Raw genomic sequence first — 19,307 nt, forward strand, 5'->3', positions numbered from 1 at the left:
ATGGAGACACGGTTACAAAAGAAACTGAGAGGGCCGCTTCCCGAGGGTGATCGTCGGGGCACACCTGGAGCTGACGCTGGGTGTTTCAGCATGCGAACCGTCGGCGGTCTGGAGTTGAACAGGCGGGCTCCCACCGACAAATATACTACAGCCGAACACACATCTCAACCTAATAGTCCAATAGAACCATATAGTCCAAGTAGTGAATCTTACACACCTTCTATACCATCATCACCTACTTCAAGCCATACAGTTGAACACGTACCAACTTTGAGTGTTGCGCAGGAGGCAAACGCCTTTTTACCTGCGTCCACCAAAGCTGGAAAACCTAGAGTACGCATGAGATGGAGTTCTGAAGTCAACATATTTATTATGCGTACCTACTACCAAATCACAAAGCTAGAAACAGATTTTTCCACATATAGACAACGCCTACACGAACTATTCTGTCAAAAATATCCTTACATTACCGTATCCGAGCAAAGAGTATCTGACCAAAGGAGAACAATAGTTAGAAATAAGTTAGTATCTCAGGACTTACTAAATCAAATAAAAGAAGAAGTAAAACGTGAAATAGAATTAGAAGAAATAGAAATGGATAATATAAATAGAAATCAAAACCAAAGTCATTTAGTTTTATCAAACACAATAACTGCTGTATCCCAAGTTGGAGAACAATCACAAAATTATTTTAATACCCAAACAACACAGACTTCTACGCAAACAGAATCCTTAAATTATTTAATAGAAAATGATATAGAAACTTTAATAGTACCTACTAATTACACGGAAGAATTTATTACAAATTTAAGAGAAAAACTAACAACAACACTTAATCTTTTTTCTGGGCTTGATCCAACAATTCGACCAAGTCTACCAAAATTAAAATATACTCATAAACTCACTGAACTAATACACATATTTAATTTAAAAATATTAGGTAACTATATTTCTAACGAGATTCAATTAATAGATATACATACATTGATATATTGTACAGCTTTAGTAATAGGAGAAGAGTTAGGTTATAAAATTATACAAAGAACACATACAGGACAAAGAAAAAATTATAAAAATAAACCATCATGGCAAATAAGATTAGAAAAGAGTATAGAAAAACTTAGAGTAGATATTGGACGTCTCACACAATATATCAATAGCAATAGATCCCAAAAAGTAGTTAAAACAGTGATGAAAATTTTCCGTAATACAACTTTACATACTAAGCATGAAAATGATAACCAAAAATCAGAAGAATTTCTAGATACATTAAAACAAAAACTAGCTCTTAAATCTCATAGACTAAAAAGATACAAAAAAGCACAGAAAAGAAAAGATGACAATATCTTATTTGCAACAAGAGAAAAGACATTTTCTCAACTTTCAAAACCAAACCATCCATCCCAAAATAGAAATACAGAGAGTATCCCTACAGAAGAACAGTTAACTACATATTGGTCAGACATTTGGGAACAAGAATCGAAACATAACGAAAATGCCAAATGGATTGTAGAAGAAACGGATAAATATAAAACAATAGATACAATGAATTTTGACGAAATTACTGAAACAGAAATTTTAAAAATTACTGCCAAACTACACAATTGGAAATCACCCGGTGCTGATAAAGTACATAATTTTTGGTATAAGAAATTAACCATATTTCACAGAGCAATAGCAAAAAATTTTACAGATATTATTTTAAATAAGCAGAATATACCCAGTTTTATAGCAACCGGAATTACATACATGATACCAAAAGGGAAATTTTCGTCAGAACCTTCACAATATAGGCCCATAACATGTTTACCCACAATTTACAAAATTCTTACTTCAGTTATAACATCTAGAATCACGGTACATATAGAAAAGTATAATATAATAGCGGAGGAACAAAAAGGGTGTAAGCGAGGCCATATGGGTTGCAAGGAACAACTCATTATAGATTCCACCATTCACAAGCATGCTACAACAAAAAATAGAAATTTGCATTGTACATATATTGATTATAAAAAAGCTTTTGACAGCATACCTCACACTTGGTTAATACAAATATTAAAAATATATAAAATAAGTCCGTTTATTATTGAATTTTTGAACATTATTATGTCTCAATGGAAAACCACCTTGCAGCTTAATCACAATAGTACTACCGTGAGAACCAGACATATTCTAATTAAAAAAGGAATCTATCAAGGGGATTCCTTGAGTCCCTTATGGTTTTGTCTTGCCTTGAACCCATTATCTAATCTTCTACAGAATAGCCGGTTGGGATACAGTTTTAGTTCACGTTCACGCAATTCCCTAATATCACATCTCATTTATATGGATGATATAAAACTATATGCTAAAACACATACAGATATGAAACAACTAATAGATATAACTACAGAATTTAGCAATGACATTAAAATGCAATTTGGTCTGGATAAATGTAAAGCTCTCCATATAATTAAAGGCAAAATTCAAGAAGGTAATTATTTAATTAACGATCACGACATTATTACAGCTCTTGAGTGTGACGATATCTACAGGTATTTAGGATATAATCAATTTAAAGGTTTAGACCATACAAATACAAAACAATTTTTAACTACACAATTTAAAAACAGATTATATGCTATTTGCAAGGCACAATTATCAGGAAAAAATCTTATTAAAGCAATTAATACATATGCCGTCCCAATATTAACATATTCCTTTGGTATTGTAAAATGGACAAAAACAGATATAGATAACTTAGAGAGGTCAATACGTACTATACTAACAAAACACAATTATCTTCACCCTAAATCTGCAATAGAAAGGCTAAGCATTAAAAGATCACACGGTGGAAGGGGTATCATAAATATTAACACTTTGTGGCAAAACCAAATAAAATCATTACAAAAGTTTTTCATTTATAAATCAAATAGTAGCATAATACATAAAATAATAAAAGATAATGATCATAATTACACTCCGTTAAATTTAGAAGAAATAACTGGCTGTCAAAATAACCAACATACAGATCCGCAAAAGCAGCTGATAGAGAATTGGAAAAGTAAAGTATTACATGGAAGACATCCGCATGACATGGAACAAGCACATATAGATTCAGTAGGCTCAAATATGTGGCTCAAAGTTGGTAACTTATTCCCCGAAACAGAAGGATTCATAATAGCCATTCAAGACCAAATCATAAACACAAAAAATTACAGAAAATATATAATTAAAGATAGCAAAGTCACTAATGATAAATGTCGTAGATGCCACAGCCAACCAGAGACCATTCAACATATAACAGGAGCTTGTTCCAATCTCACACATTCCGACTACACGCACAGACACAACCAAATATGTAATATAATACATCAACAACTTGCACACAAATATAAATTTATAACCAATTTTGATACCCCTTATTATAAGTACACCCCAGAAACCATACTAGAAAATTCTACCCATAAAATATACTATGATCGAGCTGTTCTTACCGACCGAACAATCCATTTTAACAGACCAGACATAATATTACAAAACAAAATAGATAAAATAACATACCTGATAGATATCGCAGTGCCTAATACACATAATCTCCAAAAAACAATTGCCGAGAAAATTAATAAATATGAAGAATTAAAAGAAGAAGTGACAAGAATTTGGAAACAAAAAACAGTATACATAGTACCTATAGTTCTCTCTACCACTGGGGTTATACCGAAACATCTTCACCATAGTCTAAATATGTTAAACTTAAAACGTACAACTTATATTACATTACAACGAGCAGCAATACTAAACACTTGTAGAATAGTAAGGAAATTTTTGCAAATAGATGAACAGAGCACGAATACACCTCAAGTACAATAACACATTCTATTAATTTATATTGTATCTACTTGGTTACAACCCGTAGATACAATAAAATCTAGTTTCAAACTGAGTATCAATACATATACAAATAATAATAATAATAATAATAATAATAAATTTATTTATTTAAGACATTAGTCCACTTGTTAGTAACAATTAAAACTTACCCTATGTTAATACAAACACAAACACACACATATACAAACAAAAACTGGCTTCCGTTGAGACTCCTACACTATTGACTGTAGCTGGTAGCAGGAGCATGAAGATTAGCCCAGCGACTAAGCACTGGGGAGTCCCATCGGTCAGCCAACGTGCTCAGGATGGTGTTCGATGCTCCGCGCACTCGCACCGCTTTCTAATAATCGCGGGGAAACAATCGGTACGCGACTCGGCAAACATCAACGACGCGCTACAAAAGCGCGGCAGATCGAACAACATCCTGAAAGCATTATTATATTGAACGCGCAGTGCGCCGTATGTCCGCTGCGTAAAGTTGACCCACAGACTGCACGTGTAGAACGTTTGACAGTAGGCTTTGAAAAGCGTCAGTTTGACCTGTTGGCTACAACGCGCAAATCTGTGAATCAACATGTTACAGCGGACAGACAGCGCCCTACGCTCTCTTTCTATATCCACCGTGTCTGACAAAGTCTCAGTGACCCAGTGACCTAGATATTTAAATCGGTCAACTTTTTTTAACTGAGTGCCCCCTAGATCAACACTAGTTACTGTCCGTTGACTCCTCAGGTCCTTCGCCTGAAAAACCATGAACTCACTTTTAGATGCATTATATCTAAGCCCTAAGGCATAATATTATGACAGATGGCGCTGTTGCAACGTTAACAACAGCTCCAATAATAAGTGTGTTAAATATTTGTTAAAATTAAGTTACGAGTGTAAATCATCGTTAATAATAAAGATACTAAGGTGAAGTTTTAGTGGGAGTGTTATCTAGCCAATGTGTCATGCTAGCAGAGTGCAAGAACAATTGTACAAAATAGGAGACCACGGACGCTAATACAAACAGTATCAACTTCGTAATAAAAGTGAATGTTTAAAAGCTGTGTTATATTCGCTTTAAAAACTTTTCAAATAAAATCAGTGATAATAATAAGCATTAATGTGAACTTGTAAATGAAATAGTGAACTTTAAAAAATTTCAAATTATAACGGTGACATCGTAAATGTATTTATAGCCAACTGTGAAAAGCGACCTCTAGCTACACTCCATTTTGCACTATTGATTACTTTTTATTTAACCTGTACATTGCGCTACTACTTACGCGCTAGCTAACGCTAGATGGCGCTGTCATATACATTTTAGCAAACATCGAATTATGAAATATATATCTTGTAATAAAACAAAAGTAAATAAATAAATTTAAAAAAAAAGAGGTACAAAAATTTACTTAACACAACATTGCCCTAACAAAATGGAAAAAACAATGGAATTATTATTACAAAAAATTGACGAAAAGCTTAACCAACAAACAGTTGCTATAACAAATTCAATAACAAGAAATGTGATGGAGGCGTTAGACGAAAAAATGAAATTAATTGTGGAAGAGAACCAAGTACTTAAAAGTAGAATTACGGAATTAGAACAAAAACTTCACAACGTCGAAAAAGAAAAACGGAAGAACAACCTTATCTTTTTTGGAATTTTAGAAATGAAGAAAACAGAGAGCGAACTGGTAGAATATATGAAGGAACTCATTGTAGGCATGGGAATTAATATGGATAATTATGAGATTAGCAATGCATATAGAATTGGAAAGTGGAAAGATAATAAGAACCGCCCAGTTATTGTTTCCTTTACTACAATTTGGAAAAAACGTATGGTACAGAAAAATAAATCAAAGCTTCCTCTAGGAATATATATTATGGAAGACTACACCAAGGAAGTACTAGAAAGACGGAAGCAACTACAGGGACAACTTGAAGAAGAAAGAAAGAAAGGAAAAGATGCATTTTTGGTACAGGACAAACTGATAGTAAAAGATCCAATGGATAAAAAACGCGAAAAAAGGAAACGAGAAACATCAGGGTCGCCAAGCTCGTCGTCATCGGCACAAAATAAAATAAATAAAATAAATAAATCACCATACCCACCTACCAAGTCAGCTGATAAAGATGTTATTAAGCCGGGCATACTTAATTTTGTGGAAAGGAAAAGACCAGCTTTAAAAGATGGAACTTCAAAAAACTAAATACTATGTACACTCGCAACCTAAATAAATTAAAAACAATATATAAAACAAATTTTACAATAAGCACCCCAAGCCGGCCGGTCACCGTGGGGGAAGAAGACCGCTACCCCCCGAATAAAATACAAAAGTATATCCGTGCAGAAACTGCACACAAAAATAAACAATATATATACATTGCCACATTTAACACCTTAACCCTAAGAACCAATGTAAGCTTGACGGAACTGATAATTGCACTATCAAATATAAAGTGGTCAATAGTAGGACTAAGCGAAGTTCGACGCCATGGCGAGGCTATAGAAGATCACGGTAATTTTATATTCTACTACAATGGAGTCACACCTGGACAATTCGGGACAGGATTTCTTGTCCAAAAAGCACTGAGTTCATATATCGACGAATTTATAGGAATATCCGAACGCATTACAATACTCAACTTAAAACTACCTAATACTGAGATGTGGTCAATTATGCAAGTCTACTCTCCAACTGAGCAATCCAACAAAACAGAAATAGATGATTTTTATGCTATGGTAACAAAGTCAATAAAACTCCATACTCACAATAACTTAATTGTAATGGGGGATTTCAATGCAAGAACAGGCAATAGAGTAGACGGCGAAGAGGTTGTATTAGGTCCATACTGTTCAGGGAAAAGGACTAGAAACGGTGGAAAACTTTTGCACTTTGCGTACGAAAATAATTTAAAAATACTTAACAGTTTATTTAAAAGTCGGGACAGTAATAGGTGGACATGGATATCTCCAAATGGCCGCTACAAAAATGAAATAGATTACATCCTTACTAACAAAAACAAACAATTTCAGGACTGCCGAGTTATAAACAACCTAAACTTTAATAGTAACCATAGAATGGTGAGAGCCAAATTGTTACTTAACTCATGTAAAAAAGCCAGACCATTTAAAGTAAAACAAACCTGGGGAAAGACACGGGATAATAACGATAACTTAAAGGCAAAATTAAAAAACTTCACAGATTGCACAAAAGATTTAAATACACAATGTAAATATAACAAACTTGAAGGAATTTTGGAAAATAAAACAAGTATCTCAAGGAAAAGGCAAAGTACCACAAAATGGTTCACAAACAAAACGATAGAACTCCTTCGAACTAGGGCGGAATTAATATCTTTGGTTAAGAAAACAAAAAGGACTAGACAACAGATAGCTGAGACAAGCAAAGAAATAAAGAGTAATATGCGAAGAGACCGACAAAAATATAGGCTGGGTTTATTAGAGAAAAGTATTCAGGAAACGGGAGGTATAAAAAAGGCAACTAAACAGCTAATTAGAAAAGTGGAATGGATACCCAATATTTCTGACCAACAAAGAAAAAGAAAAACAAGACGTCCAGAAATTATGTCAATAGCCACTGAATTTTTTCGAAATTTGTACACAAAACAAAACGAAAGCCAGTTAATAGACCTTACTGGAGGAGATCGTGTACCAGATATATTACCCGCAGAAGTAGAAAAATCAATAAGGACTCAAAAAAAGGATAAAGCTCCTGGATCAGATGGCATTGTTAATGAAACACTAATTGAAAACATGACACAACTTGTACCAATATTAACATCCATCTTTAATGAAGTATTGCAAACTGAAGTCATACCTGAACAATGGATAATGTCTACAATAGTATTGCTTTATAAGAAAGGAGACAAAAATAACATAAATAATTACAGACCTATCAGTCTGATGTCAAATATCTATAAAGTCTTTGCTAAAGTAATTCTCAACAGAATATCTAAGACATTGGATGAATGCCAGCCAAGAGAACAGGCCGGATTTAGGAGTGGTTACTCAACTATTGACCATATCCACGTCGTAAAACAATTATTTGAAAAGGGCAGAGAATTTAATATGACTTTTTATTGTTGTTTTATTGACTACAGCAAGGCATTCGATTCATAACAGCATATGGCAAGCACTGAAAAATCAAGGGGTAGAAAATCAATACATTCGCATTCTTGAGTACATTTATAGGAACAGTAAAGCCAAAATCAAACTAGAGAAAGAAGGTAAGGAAATAAGAATAGAAAGAGGCGTACGCCAGGGGGACCCCATTTCACCTAAGCTATTCACAGCTGTCTTAGAGGAAGTCATCCGCAAATTAGATTGGCAGGATTGTGGGTTAAAAATAAATGGAGAAAACCTAACGCATCTCAGATTTGCAGAGGACTTAATTATCTTTTCGTCATCAAAAGAAGAACTGCAGACGATGATGAACAGCCTAGAAATAGAAAGCCGTAAAGTAGGATTGATTATGAATGTCGAGAAGACTCAAGCCATGACAAATGGATTGCAAGAACCGATAATTATTAACAATAAAATAATCAACTACACAGAAGAATACGTGTATCTAGGCCAAATAATCTCGCCAATAGATATGACTTCCAAGGAAATCGATAGACGTATAGGTCACGCGTGGAAATTATACTGGAGTCAAAAAGAAATCATGAAAAATAAAGAAATTAGCATATTTATCAAACGAAAACTTTTTGATACCTGTATATTGCCAGTCCTAACATACGGTTGCCAAACTTGGTCCCTTAACAAGAACCATATACGAAAACTTGAAGCGTGCCAAACGGCCATGGAAAGGAGTATGATGGGAAAGAGACTTTCGGACAGGATAAGAACTGTGGACATAAAGAAATATACAAGGAGAACCAAAGATGTTACTGTAACCATTAAAAATCTAAAATGGAAGTGGATAGGACATACTATAAGGGGAAAGGAAAAATGGTCCAAGACGATATTGTTTTGGTTCACCCGCGACAGAAACAGAAGAAGAGGTAGACCACCCAGGAGATGGGTTGATGAAATAAAGCTTGTCGCAGGTGGTAAATGGACCAGGACAGCAAATGATAGGGAAAAATGGAGGCAATTAGGGGAGGCCTTTGCCAATAGGCATACAGACGTAAAATAATGTTAGAAGTGTACATTTTTTTAATTACTGCTGCAAAATTTGTTATTTTTTCTTTTTGTATTTATATATAAATGTTTAAAACTGTAGCATTATTGTAATGTCTGAATAAAGAGGCTATTATTATTATTATTATTATATTATATCTAAGCCCATGGGCCACCGCGTACTCTTCACACATGTGAAGCAACTTATTCAAAGCACCGATCGACGGGCTCAGCAGCACCATATCGTCTGCATAGCTCCATATATCATCCACACCATCTGGATGCGTGGCACTCCACTACTGTGCGGTTTCGTAGGAATTTCCTTCCACGCGCCACCGAACTGTGGAACGGCCTACCCGCGGCAGTGTTTCCAGGTCGGTACGATATGGGTACCTTCAAAAAGCGCGTCTATCTCCACCTCAAAGGCCGGCAACGCACCTGTAGCTCCTCTGGTGCTGCACGGGGTCGTGGGCGGCGGTGATCATCATCAGGTGACCCGAACGCTCGTTTGCCTTGTCCTTTTTCCATAAAAAAAAAAAAAAAAAAAAAATAGCTGATGTTGTTGATGCACGTCCCTCCTACATGACATCCTATGTAGGTGCTGCTGAGCCCCTCGATCAGCTTGTTAACATAAAAGTTAAAAAGCATGGGTGAGGACAATCCCCCCTGCCTCACTCCACATTCCAAACTGTAATCATTCGACTGCTTTCCAGCCCATTTGACACAATTCCTCTGGTTGTCATACCAATATTTAAATATTGATATAACATCGAGAGGCAGACCGGTTTCACACTGTAGCTTATTCTACAATAAATTGTAAGAAACTAAATCGAATGCCTTCGACAAGTCCAAAAAGCAAGCATACACCGGAGTTTTTCGAGCTGTGTAGTACTGCACAGTCTGCTTGAGACAGAAAATGGCACTCTCTGTAGATAGACCAGGCTTAAAACCAAACTGTAAGTCATGGAGTTTGATACTGTCGGCCAATCTTCTGTCAAGCAAACCGTCCAGCACCTTAGCTATAATCGTAGCTAAGGATATAGGTCTATAATTGGACAAGTCGGAGGCATCCCCCGTTCTATTCTTTACAACAGGTACAACAAGAGTGTACATTAACTTATCCGGTAAATAACAATGACTCATACATAAGTTAAAGAACATTGTAAGAACTCGCGGCAAGTGCAATCCTGCGTACTTCAGATGCTCGACACTGAGATCGTCGTGCCCGGGGGACTTACCCCTAACCATTTCTTTAATAACTGTTACGTTGTTGACGTGTTTATTCCAGCCTGCAATACACTTATGCCTCTTAATTCTTTTATCTATATAGCTACATTCGGCTGAATCTCTCAGAATACATATAATCTCGTCATACATGGACGCTATTTTGCTTTTATGATCAGCACTTGAACATTTTTTGTCAGCACATGAATATAAATCTACCGGAAGGGTTATCAAACATAATTTACTATTACAACTATCGGTATACTTCTGTATCTGATCACTATCCCTTTCAGCCCATTTAATTTTATTTAAAGATGGTGAGGGGGCCACAATTTTCAACTGAATCTTACTTAAATTACATTCAATTAATAAGGGAATGTAAATAAATATTTCACTTCCTCGAGTGGGGATGGAACCCACAACCGTCGCATTACAGTCACACCCTTGTGCCGCTGCGCCACGAACGGCCTCAAAAATTACTTATGTATGTGGGACTTGGGATTTACTTTTTATGATAAACTAGAACTTCTATGAAATCGCAAAATGTTCATATAAATTGTAACATACGAGTACGTCGATAACGTTTTTGCATGAGCGTTTATGATATAAGTGGGGAACAAAATAAGTCTCATTTTTATCTGTATTGTCAAAAATATGTAAAATATGACATCGGATACAGACAAATAATGAACTATATGGAGAACCAAAGCTAAGATGCCAAAGTTCAATATTAGTGGTATATAACGTGTCATAGAGGTGTACCCGCGAGGTGTAAGCACGTCGCGTGACTGTCTGGTCGATACGCCTGCATTTTTTATGTACATCGAGCGACCTCGACCACTGCTCGTTCTAATTTGTGGACTTTACAGTGCTTTTAGTAAACAGCGCTGTCATAATTATTGTATGATTATTTCACAGCATTTTATTGTTTGTGATTATTAAATATCACTTAATGCGGCCCTGGTTGTAGTAGAAGCTCGTTTTTGGTTGATTTACGTGAAAAATGACAATTAAATTGATTGAAAATTAAATTTGTAATTAGAGTTTGGTATAACAAAAATAATAATAATATTAGAATACACCACATTTTCTTAGCTGTACGCTGGATCTTACACATAGGAGAGTAAGCGGAGGAAATAGTACGTCTCCAAGTAACGACGGAGCTGTACCTAAGCACTGGTAAAAAAATATAACATGATATTAAGCAAGAACTTAATTTCATTACTATACATGGATATGACACGGCCGTGAGACTATTTGTATATTCATATTCTATATTTTACCGTACCTACTTATAAGCTAACTGGGTCCGTTTTTGCCAGTCACGTCACAGATACACACTAATGAGACGTTAACTTACTTTATGTGAAATTAAGTTCATGATAACGCCATAATGGGGCCAGGTTCCCACCCATTAGTGGACAGGGAGATACAGGTCCAGCGTGAGGAACCTCCTCACGACACGCGCCGTCTGTATGCGGCTCTTGATCCGACAGCGAAGCGATAACCTCTCGAGATATTGGTCAAGGCTATGCGCATTATCAATATTGTTACGTTGAAAGTCATGCTAACTTTCTTTTAGTAAGAGAAAAATAATTTGACACTTGTAATTATTGTGAAACGTTATATTATGGAGACAAAGGGTCCCAATTGCATTTAATGAATATGAATTAAAATAAACATGTTCCCTTGTCTGGTTAGACAATCAACCGTGCTGACCTTTAGATAATTTTGAAAAATTAGTGGTAAGACACTTTTTCTTCCTTCATTTCTTTCTTCATTTTACATCGGTACATTGTGTGGTAAATAGTGGAACTCTGAATAGTGGAATTAAACTATTAAAATTTTTTATTATTTCTATATTAAACTATTATAACTATTAAAATTTCTAAATTATTAATATTCGATATTTTTTGCTTTTAATATGATCTTTCCTTATTAAATATTACGTAGATGTCAACTCTTCTGACAACCTCTTAAAAATTTATTGGATTCACATCAAGCTCTATGTTTCTTTACTCTTCACAATTTTACTTTATATATGGTACGAGACGTTGGTTCGTACCAAATTTCTAGAGTCTGAGATCACAGCAAGTTTTCTGTGTAGGTTTTGATTCCCTTGCGGCTACCTTTGATTGCGTTGGCTTAGAAGTTAGACGGACACTAGACCTGAGCGTTTGAGTCTTGAGAGACACAATAAAGTGATCCTATAAAGGTTCTAATTTTTTCCTTTCGAGGTACGGTGCCCTTAAAAGTAACCTATCGCTATCATATGAGATTTTTGAAATTAGTTTTGATTGTAATTATTGTTTTAAATATTATCCTAAATGAATACTGTATTAATAGTGTAACTTTAAGAACATCATTTACACTAACTAGAACAATCGAGAACTCAATCTAAAGGAAGAGTTGAAGCGACAATCTCTGATAATGTCAGCACTGTACCCTCGGCCAGCCTGCCAAGTGAGAGTAAATCAACTAAAACTAATATATAGGGCGGAAGCATTTTGCAAAGGTTTGCGAAATCGTTCACCGGCTCATATACGAGTAAGTCGAGGCACGAGGGCCGTATAAATCTGAACTAACGACCGGGAGTTGCCCAATGTTTCTATTAAAATGTACATTTCTAGTATTGCACGTATTCAAACTTAATTTTATGTATTGGTAATTACTTATTAAACTTACAGGTACTTAATTATTAAAAGAACCGGTCGTGCTGAAAAGAAACAGCTATACTGCTAGCAACATGCAGGACTCGAACCTATACTTACGAATATCGTATGGGCAGGGATGATAAATGGTTTAAGCAACAATTATACTTAACTAGTATAAATAGATTGTGTTCCTATCCAGCTGAGGCTTTCCGATCTTTTTATAAACCTTAAAAAAGGTTCACCACCATTCAATACTTCGTTCATATAAAATTCCTGGCGTCGCGCGAATTGAGAGGACATTATAAAATACTGAGCCCGAGCATGTCACGAGGTCCGCGAATACTTCGCCGCGAGGGTATGTTCGTGAGTAATGCTCGGCAATGCTAGCCTTTAGCGCGTGACTCCACTTGAGAACATTAAATAATATTTTGTACTAGAAGTTCAATAACGTGCCATACAAAATATAGATTGGTAGTGGTTGGTTTGGTTAGTAAAACCAATAGACGCAGACGACATCGCCACTACTTCATTCTACTCTAATTAATTTATTGGAATTTCATTAGAAAATCAACAAATATGATGTCTTCATTAGCTATAGAATGTTGATGGCAGTAACATTGTAAATAATTTTGTTTATTTAAGGAAAGTTGCTGAGTTATACGATGGTGCTGTTCATTGGTTTCCAATCAACAAAAGAACTATAATTTAATATTATTAAGTTAAATTAAACATTATTTTAGGAAAATGATAGTTATCACGCCGTATCCCGCTTATAGCACGCAGATAGTATCTAGTGTTAAGACACTCTATTCTTCTTTTTTGATAATATTTTCGAGACATTACGAGTTCAGTAGCGCAGAGCGAAGAAATGAAAATAATTGATTGCCACGAAGCTTTTTAATTAAGTAGAACTGGCAAGCTTATATAATAACAATTAAATATTGTAACAAGACAAAGTGAAGTACCCTTAGATGGTCTTAAAGGTGAATTAGAAAAAAATATTATTTTTATATTTGCTCAGTCACTGAAAAAAGGGAGAATGGAAATTACAAAATAAATAATCTGTCCCGCATATAGCAGGATAGGCAGAGTGACACTCTGTTCTCCACTTTCCGTCAAATTTTAGACATATTATGTGTTGAGTACAGAGGCAGTGAAACTTACGCAAAAGCACCTCCATACTTAGTGTATGAAATAGTTCACATTTCCACAGCATGCACCTAATGTTCAAAAGAAATGCCATATCCATGATTCATAAAGCCGCCGAGCGCGCTCCCTTCTACGAGTGCGTCTCATTTCGCAATACGAGTACATTTTTCGCGAATATAGATTTTTTTCTGTAAATAGTGTTTGCTGATACGAAATGCATTATTTATGTGCACTATTTTTACAATTAATTAAAAATATAGAAATATAAAAGTGAGAATATTGCTTGAATATTAACTGGGACAGTTGTAGCGCAATGGTACACCGACGGCTGTGGGTTCGGTTGCCACTCGGGGGAATAAATTACTTTGGTTTCTTCGCTCTGGTGATAAGACAAAGAGAGTCGCTTTAACTGAACACTGGGCTGCGCGTGGGGAGCAGAGTGCCTTAACACTACGTTCCCTCTGCTATATGTGAGACGTGCCTACATACAGTGTCTATTTAAAATATTTTTAATTTGCTAGTACAATTATAATTAGTAAGCCAGTGTATCGTTGGGTTCTAACTCACACACAATCTCTACAGTACAATAGTAGGAATCGAAAGAATGAGATTATCACTAACTTGAACTCTTTTTAAATAATATATTTGAAGGTATATTATTTACAATAGAGACAATTGTATCCACTGACACTACCAAGAGAAACCATCAATACGTATTGTTTTTTAGGTTCACATATCCCAGGTGGAAAAAACGTAAAGCTGGAAGTTCATCGCCGCGTCCTGAACTTAATATTTAGTAGTTATAGCCAAGTCGTGGCACTGGGGCCCAACAAGTGTGACTGTAAATGCGTGTTGTGGGTCCGATTCCCATCCGTGACAAATAAATATTTAATATTTTTTTTTTGGTATACACTTTTGATTCTGGTAACAATACAATTATCCATATTCAATACTAGCGGACGCGCGCAGATTCGCTTGCGTATTTAAGGGTGAATTCTAATAACCTATGAAACATGTGTTCAATGAAATATTTTTAAGAGTCTAAATTTCAAATTTTATAAAAATCGGTGGCGATATAAAGATTTTTCCATACAAAGTTACAATCCCTTATTTGTACCCTTAGGGAGAGAATTCTAGAAAACGATGAAACAAGTGTTCAATTAAATACTTTTAAAAATCTAAATTTCAAATTTTATAAAAATCGGTGCCGATTTAAATTTTTTCCATACAAACTTTGAACCCCTATTTCACCCCTTTAGGGTTAAAATTTTTCAAAATCCCTTCTTAGTGGATGTCCAGATTACGAAAATAAGCTTTTGTCCAAATTTAACGTTTCTACGCACAGCGTTTACGGCTGTGCGTGCGTCTTACCTCAGTCAGTGAGGACAAGTCCTTTTATATTTATATAGATTATTGTGAATCCAAGATGGCCGCCGCTACAAGATGGCAGACAACTTAGTTTTTTTTCAACCCCGTCAATATGGGCATCAAATGAAAGGGCTTGTCAAGTAGAATTCAGTACACTATACAAAATCAAAATCAAAGATGGCCACTGCTACAAAATGGCGGATAATGTAGTTTTCAATCCCATCAATATGGGTATCAAAATAAAGGGCTTGGTAAGTATAATACAGTATACTATACAAAATTACAATATGAATCTCCCACCCAAGTCAAGATCTGGTATCCTGTCGAGGACTGTGTGGCGTTAGGGTGGCTAAAAATGATGCGTCGGTAGGGGTATACCACCCAAGTTAAGGTAAAAGGTAAAAGCGCACCGAGAACTGTATAGCATTAGGGAGGATAAAAATGATATGTCGTTAGCGTTTTCCCCTCAAGATTCAGGAACATCTTGTTGTACATAGCCTTGCCCCTCTATTGGACCTCTGGGGGGTCGACCGTAACATTATCCATTAACCTTGCAATAATGAGACATTCAACGAATTGAATAGAATGAGAAATAAAAACTAAAAACTTAAAAATAAAAAAGTAAAAAAAAAATTTTAGTTAAACGGTTTTATATTGCAGATAAATGTACTAAAAGCTAAAAAATAATTTCATGGATACAGTCAACTAAAATAAAATCGTGGGGCACGTCCAATATCTACAATCGAAAGACATGGCATGAGACTTCACCCACCTAGTACATAGTAAGTAGCAAGTGTCGTGCCCCAAGATTTTATTTTAGTTGACTGTATCCATGAAATTATTTTTTAGCTTTTAGTACATTTATCTGCAATATAAAACCGTTTAACTAAAATTTTTTTTTTTACTTTTTTATTAATATTTAAAATTTAGGAGTTTTTTATATTTTGGAAACCGAAAATTTTACGTTGACCAAACAGCAAGTAATATTTCTAGATGAATAGATAATAATATAATAGACTGTTTAAAAGTAGTTTTTTTTTAAATATACCAAAAAATAACAAAAATAATAGTTTTTAACAGATAGACTTGCAAAATACGTTGTAACATACATATGAACGCAATGAAATTATCTTAATGTAACGATTTCACATAGCAACCGCCCTTATACGAGTACATACTGGGCAAGTACTGCACTGTGTGACCTAGGATGTCTGAAGTGGACCCAGCCCTGTGATCTAGATCGATTTGAAATATCCATGTTGGTATAAAAGGTGCGCGTACGCATTCATTGCTCATACTACATTTTTACTTCGGTAGCAACGGTCAACATGCGCTCCCTTGTAAGTAATGCTTTTAAAAAATATATGCCTTTTATATTAATTGATTCACTATACTGTCGAAATGTAACTTAGTATAGAAAAGTTTGAGAATGTCATGTTTTGACTTAATAAATAGAGCAGCAGCACGGACCCACGTGCCCGCGTGGCAGGGTAGGCAGAGAAGGAACCTGGCGTCAAGACACTCTGTTTAATACCACAATTATTCTGAAATTAATGTAAGTTATTTTTCCAAGTGGGAATCGAATCCAATACCATCGCGGTCGATCTCTCTCTCAGTTTTGCTTTAATGATTACAAATATTTTACATACCACGGAGATTCTTAAAAAAGTGCTTATGATACCAAAAGTAAAATATCACTTAATTTTTTTGGAAATTTATAAAAACATTTTTCATGGCGTCAAAAAGGCGAGGGTTTAAATATTGAATCTACCGCGTAATTTTTTTTTATAAATTAAAATCAGCTTCACTCTGTATCCCGCGCACAGCCGGGTAGGCAGAGGGAACCCAGTGTTAAAATACTCCGTTACCTATCTTCTATCGAATTCTGGAGGCATTGCGTGTTGAGGGGCAGAACACAACGCCGCGCTTTGCCTCGATACCAGAACGAAGAAATGGAACTATAAACGTAATAAAATTTTTCACTTTGTCGAGTGGGGATGGAACCTACAACCGTCGCGTTACAGTCACGCCCCTGTGCCGCTGCGCCACGAAGGCCTCTAAAATTTTTTTTATAAGTTTTCAACAAAAAGATATTCCTTTCTTAAGTGTGGGATAACACTTTTAAAAGTTAAAAACCAAGATTTTCGTTTTTAAAATTTTGAAGAGTTCTTATCTGACTCTTATATTTGTTATATTTTAGTAATTAAATATTATTTGCAATGAGGCCAGTCGTGGCGTAGGGGCACAAAGTGTGACTGTAAAATCGATTGGTTTCTGATTCAGCTTCTATGTTAATCTACTGTAAAAAATGGCATCAAAATCGGACCTTGTTTTAATTTTGGGACCTTCTAAGTTCAGGGCTTTTCGTTTTGAGTATAATATACTATTTAAATATATATATTTTTTCAGGTCCTCTTCGCCCTCCTTTCGGTGGCTGCGGCCAAACCCGCGCCAGGACTTCTTGGTGGATGGGATGGCGGTGTAAGTACACAAATAAATATTATTATATTTATACTACACGCGTTTACATGCATATTTTCCGTATTTAGTTTGTTGACTTTATTTTTGTACTTTTAAGTATACTTGTGCACATATTCCTACTAGCACAACTAGAAAAAATGAATAAAACTGAAGCTAATGTACTTCGCACGTCCAATGTAGATTCAACGCTAAGATTGAACTACGTTATCATCGTAGACCGCTACTTATAGCTGCATGCCTAATGGTAGAATATGTATGGAGACTAAATATTAATAATTACATCTGTAACATACTTTGTTACCTCATCACAGCTAGGTCTCGGCCACGGCTCCCTCGCGCTAGAGCACGCGCCCATCATCCAGGCCGCGCCCGTCATCCACGCGGCGCCCGTCATCCAAGCTGCGCCTGTCGTACACGCCGCGCCCGTTGCCATCGCTAAGGCTGCCACCAGCTACTCGTCCTTCCAGAGGGTAAGATGATCGTCATGCAGGGTCTTAACACTTAGCTCTCCTTCTCCGATTATTCTGATGTTAGATGATTCAGTTGTTTGAACCTGTAGAATGATTGTAAGTTTCTAACAAATACAAACACATTATAAAGCTGTCGTGGGGCAAGGCCACATGGATGTGACTATAAAGGGTAACAAATGGCATCAGCTATTCTGAAATTTCCCAAAAGTATTTTCTGCCATTTTTAACCCTTTTTCATGACAACTTTAAGAAAATAATTACATATAAATAAGTAAGTAACTAAGTCTTGCTTATTGTTAACAGGTTATTCATCCAGTAGCCCATCAAGTAGTGGCCCAACCCGTGGTCCATGCCGCGCCCGTAGTCCATGCCGCCCCCGTGGTCCAAACCGTCGCCCAGCCCATCCTGAGCCATGGTATCAACATCGGCAGTCTGGGCCATGGCATCGGCATCGGCGGTCTGGGTCACGGCATCAGCAGCCTGGGCCATGGCTGGTAGTTAACTTATTCGTAATTAATTAATGTTCGTTAGCGCGTTGAGATCATGCCCGATTTGTCGGGGTGGTACAAATAAATATTTATATCAGTATTTGTAACGTGTTGTTTTATTTGGATACTGCTATCTGAATGAGTTCGTATAAACATTTTTTTTACGTAATTTTAGAACTGAAATGTATCTATTGTCGTAGTTCTTAAACACTTTTATTAACTTGTCGTGTTAGTTAGTGCACTTCCTAGTGCCCGACTAGACTGACTTCAGTTCTGATTACAATGAGACTGTATATAATCAATCTTGTTCAAAACGGTATGAACAAGATGGTGGTAGCGGTATTATATGAAAGTACTTGATTTGTAAAATACAATACACAAATAATTTAGAAACTGGAGATGAAGCCGGGAAAAAGAGACTTTTGGACTAAGAAAGGTAGAGTCGTGTTTGGAGTCCTTTGATTTACTT

At 35.8% G+C, this 19,307-nt stretch overlaps 3 protein-coding genes across 3 annotated transcripts; all 3 read left to right on the forward strand.

Moving 5' to 3' along the window:
- On the forward strand, window positions 1-3,852 carry LOC146531117 (uncharacterized). The gene is made up of 2 exons (XM_085199549.1): window positions 1-2,473; window positions 2,975-3,852. The coding sequence occupies exons 1-2, from the start codon at window positions 1-3 to the stop codon at window positions 3,850-3,852; spliced, it is 3,351 nt and encodes a 1,116-aa protein (XP_085055675.1).
- A 96-nt stretch (window positions 3,853-3,948) lies between these two features.
- LOC146531118 (uncharacterized) lies at window positions 3,949-6,069 on the forward strand. Its single transcript, XM_085199193.1, has one exon. The coding sequence runs from the start codon at window positions 5,292-5,294 to the stop codon at window positions 6,066-6,068; it is 777 nt and encodes a 258-aa protein (XP_085055319.1). The 5' UTR covers window positions 3,949-5,291; the 3' UTR covers window position 6,069.
- Window positions 6,070-16,624: 10,555 nt separating this feature from the next.
- Window positions 16,625-18,945, forward strand: LOC146531119 (uncharacterized). The gene is made up of 4 exons (XM_085199203.1): window positions 16,625-16,739; window positions 17,809-17,880; window positions 18,192-18,350; window positions 18,654-18,945. Exons 1-4 carry the CDS (start codon window positions 16,728-16,730, stop codon window positions 18,846-18,848), a joined length of 438 nt encoding a protein of 145 aa, XP_085055329.1. The 5' UTR covers window positions 16,625-16,727; the 3' UTR covers window positions 18,849-18,945.
- The last annotated feature ends 362 nt before the right edge of the window (window positions 18,946-19,307 follow it).

This window comes from Heliconius melpomene, chromosome 16 (assembly GCF_056956725.1).
Source record: "Heliconius melpomene rosina isolate 202511_hmr_F chromosome 16, ASM5695672v1, whole genome shotgun sequence".
In the NCBI taxonomy this organism is placed as follows: Eukaryota; Metazoa; Arthropoda; class Insecta; order Lepidoptera; family Nymphalidae; genus Heliconius; species Heliconius melpomene.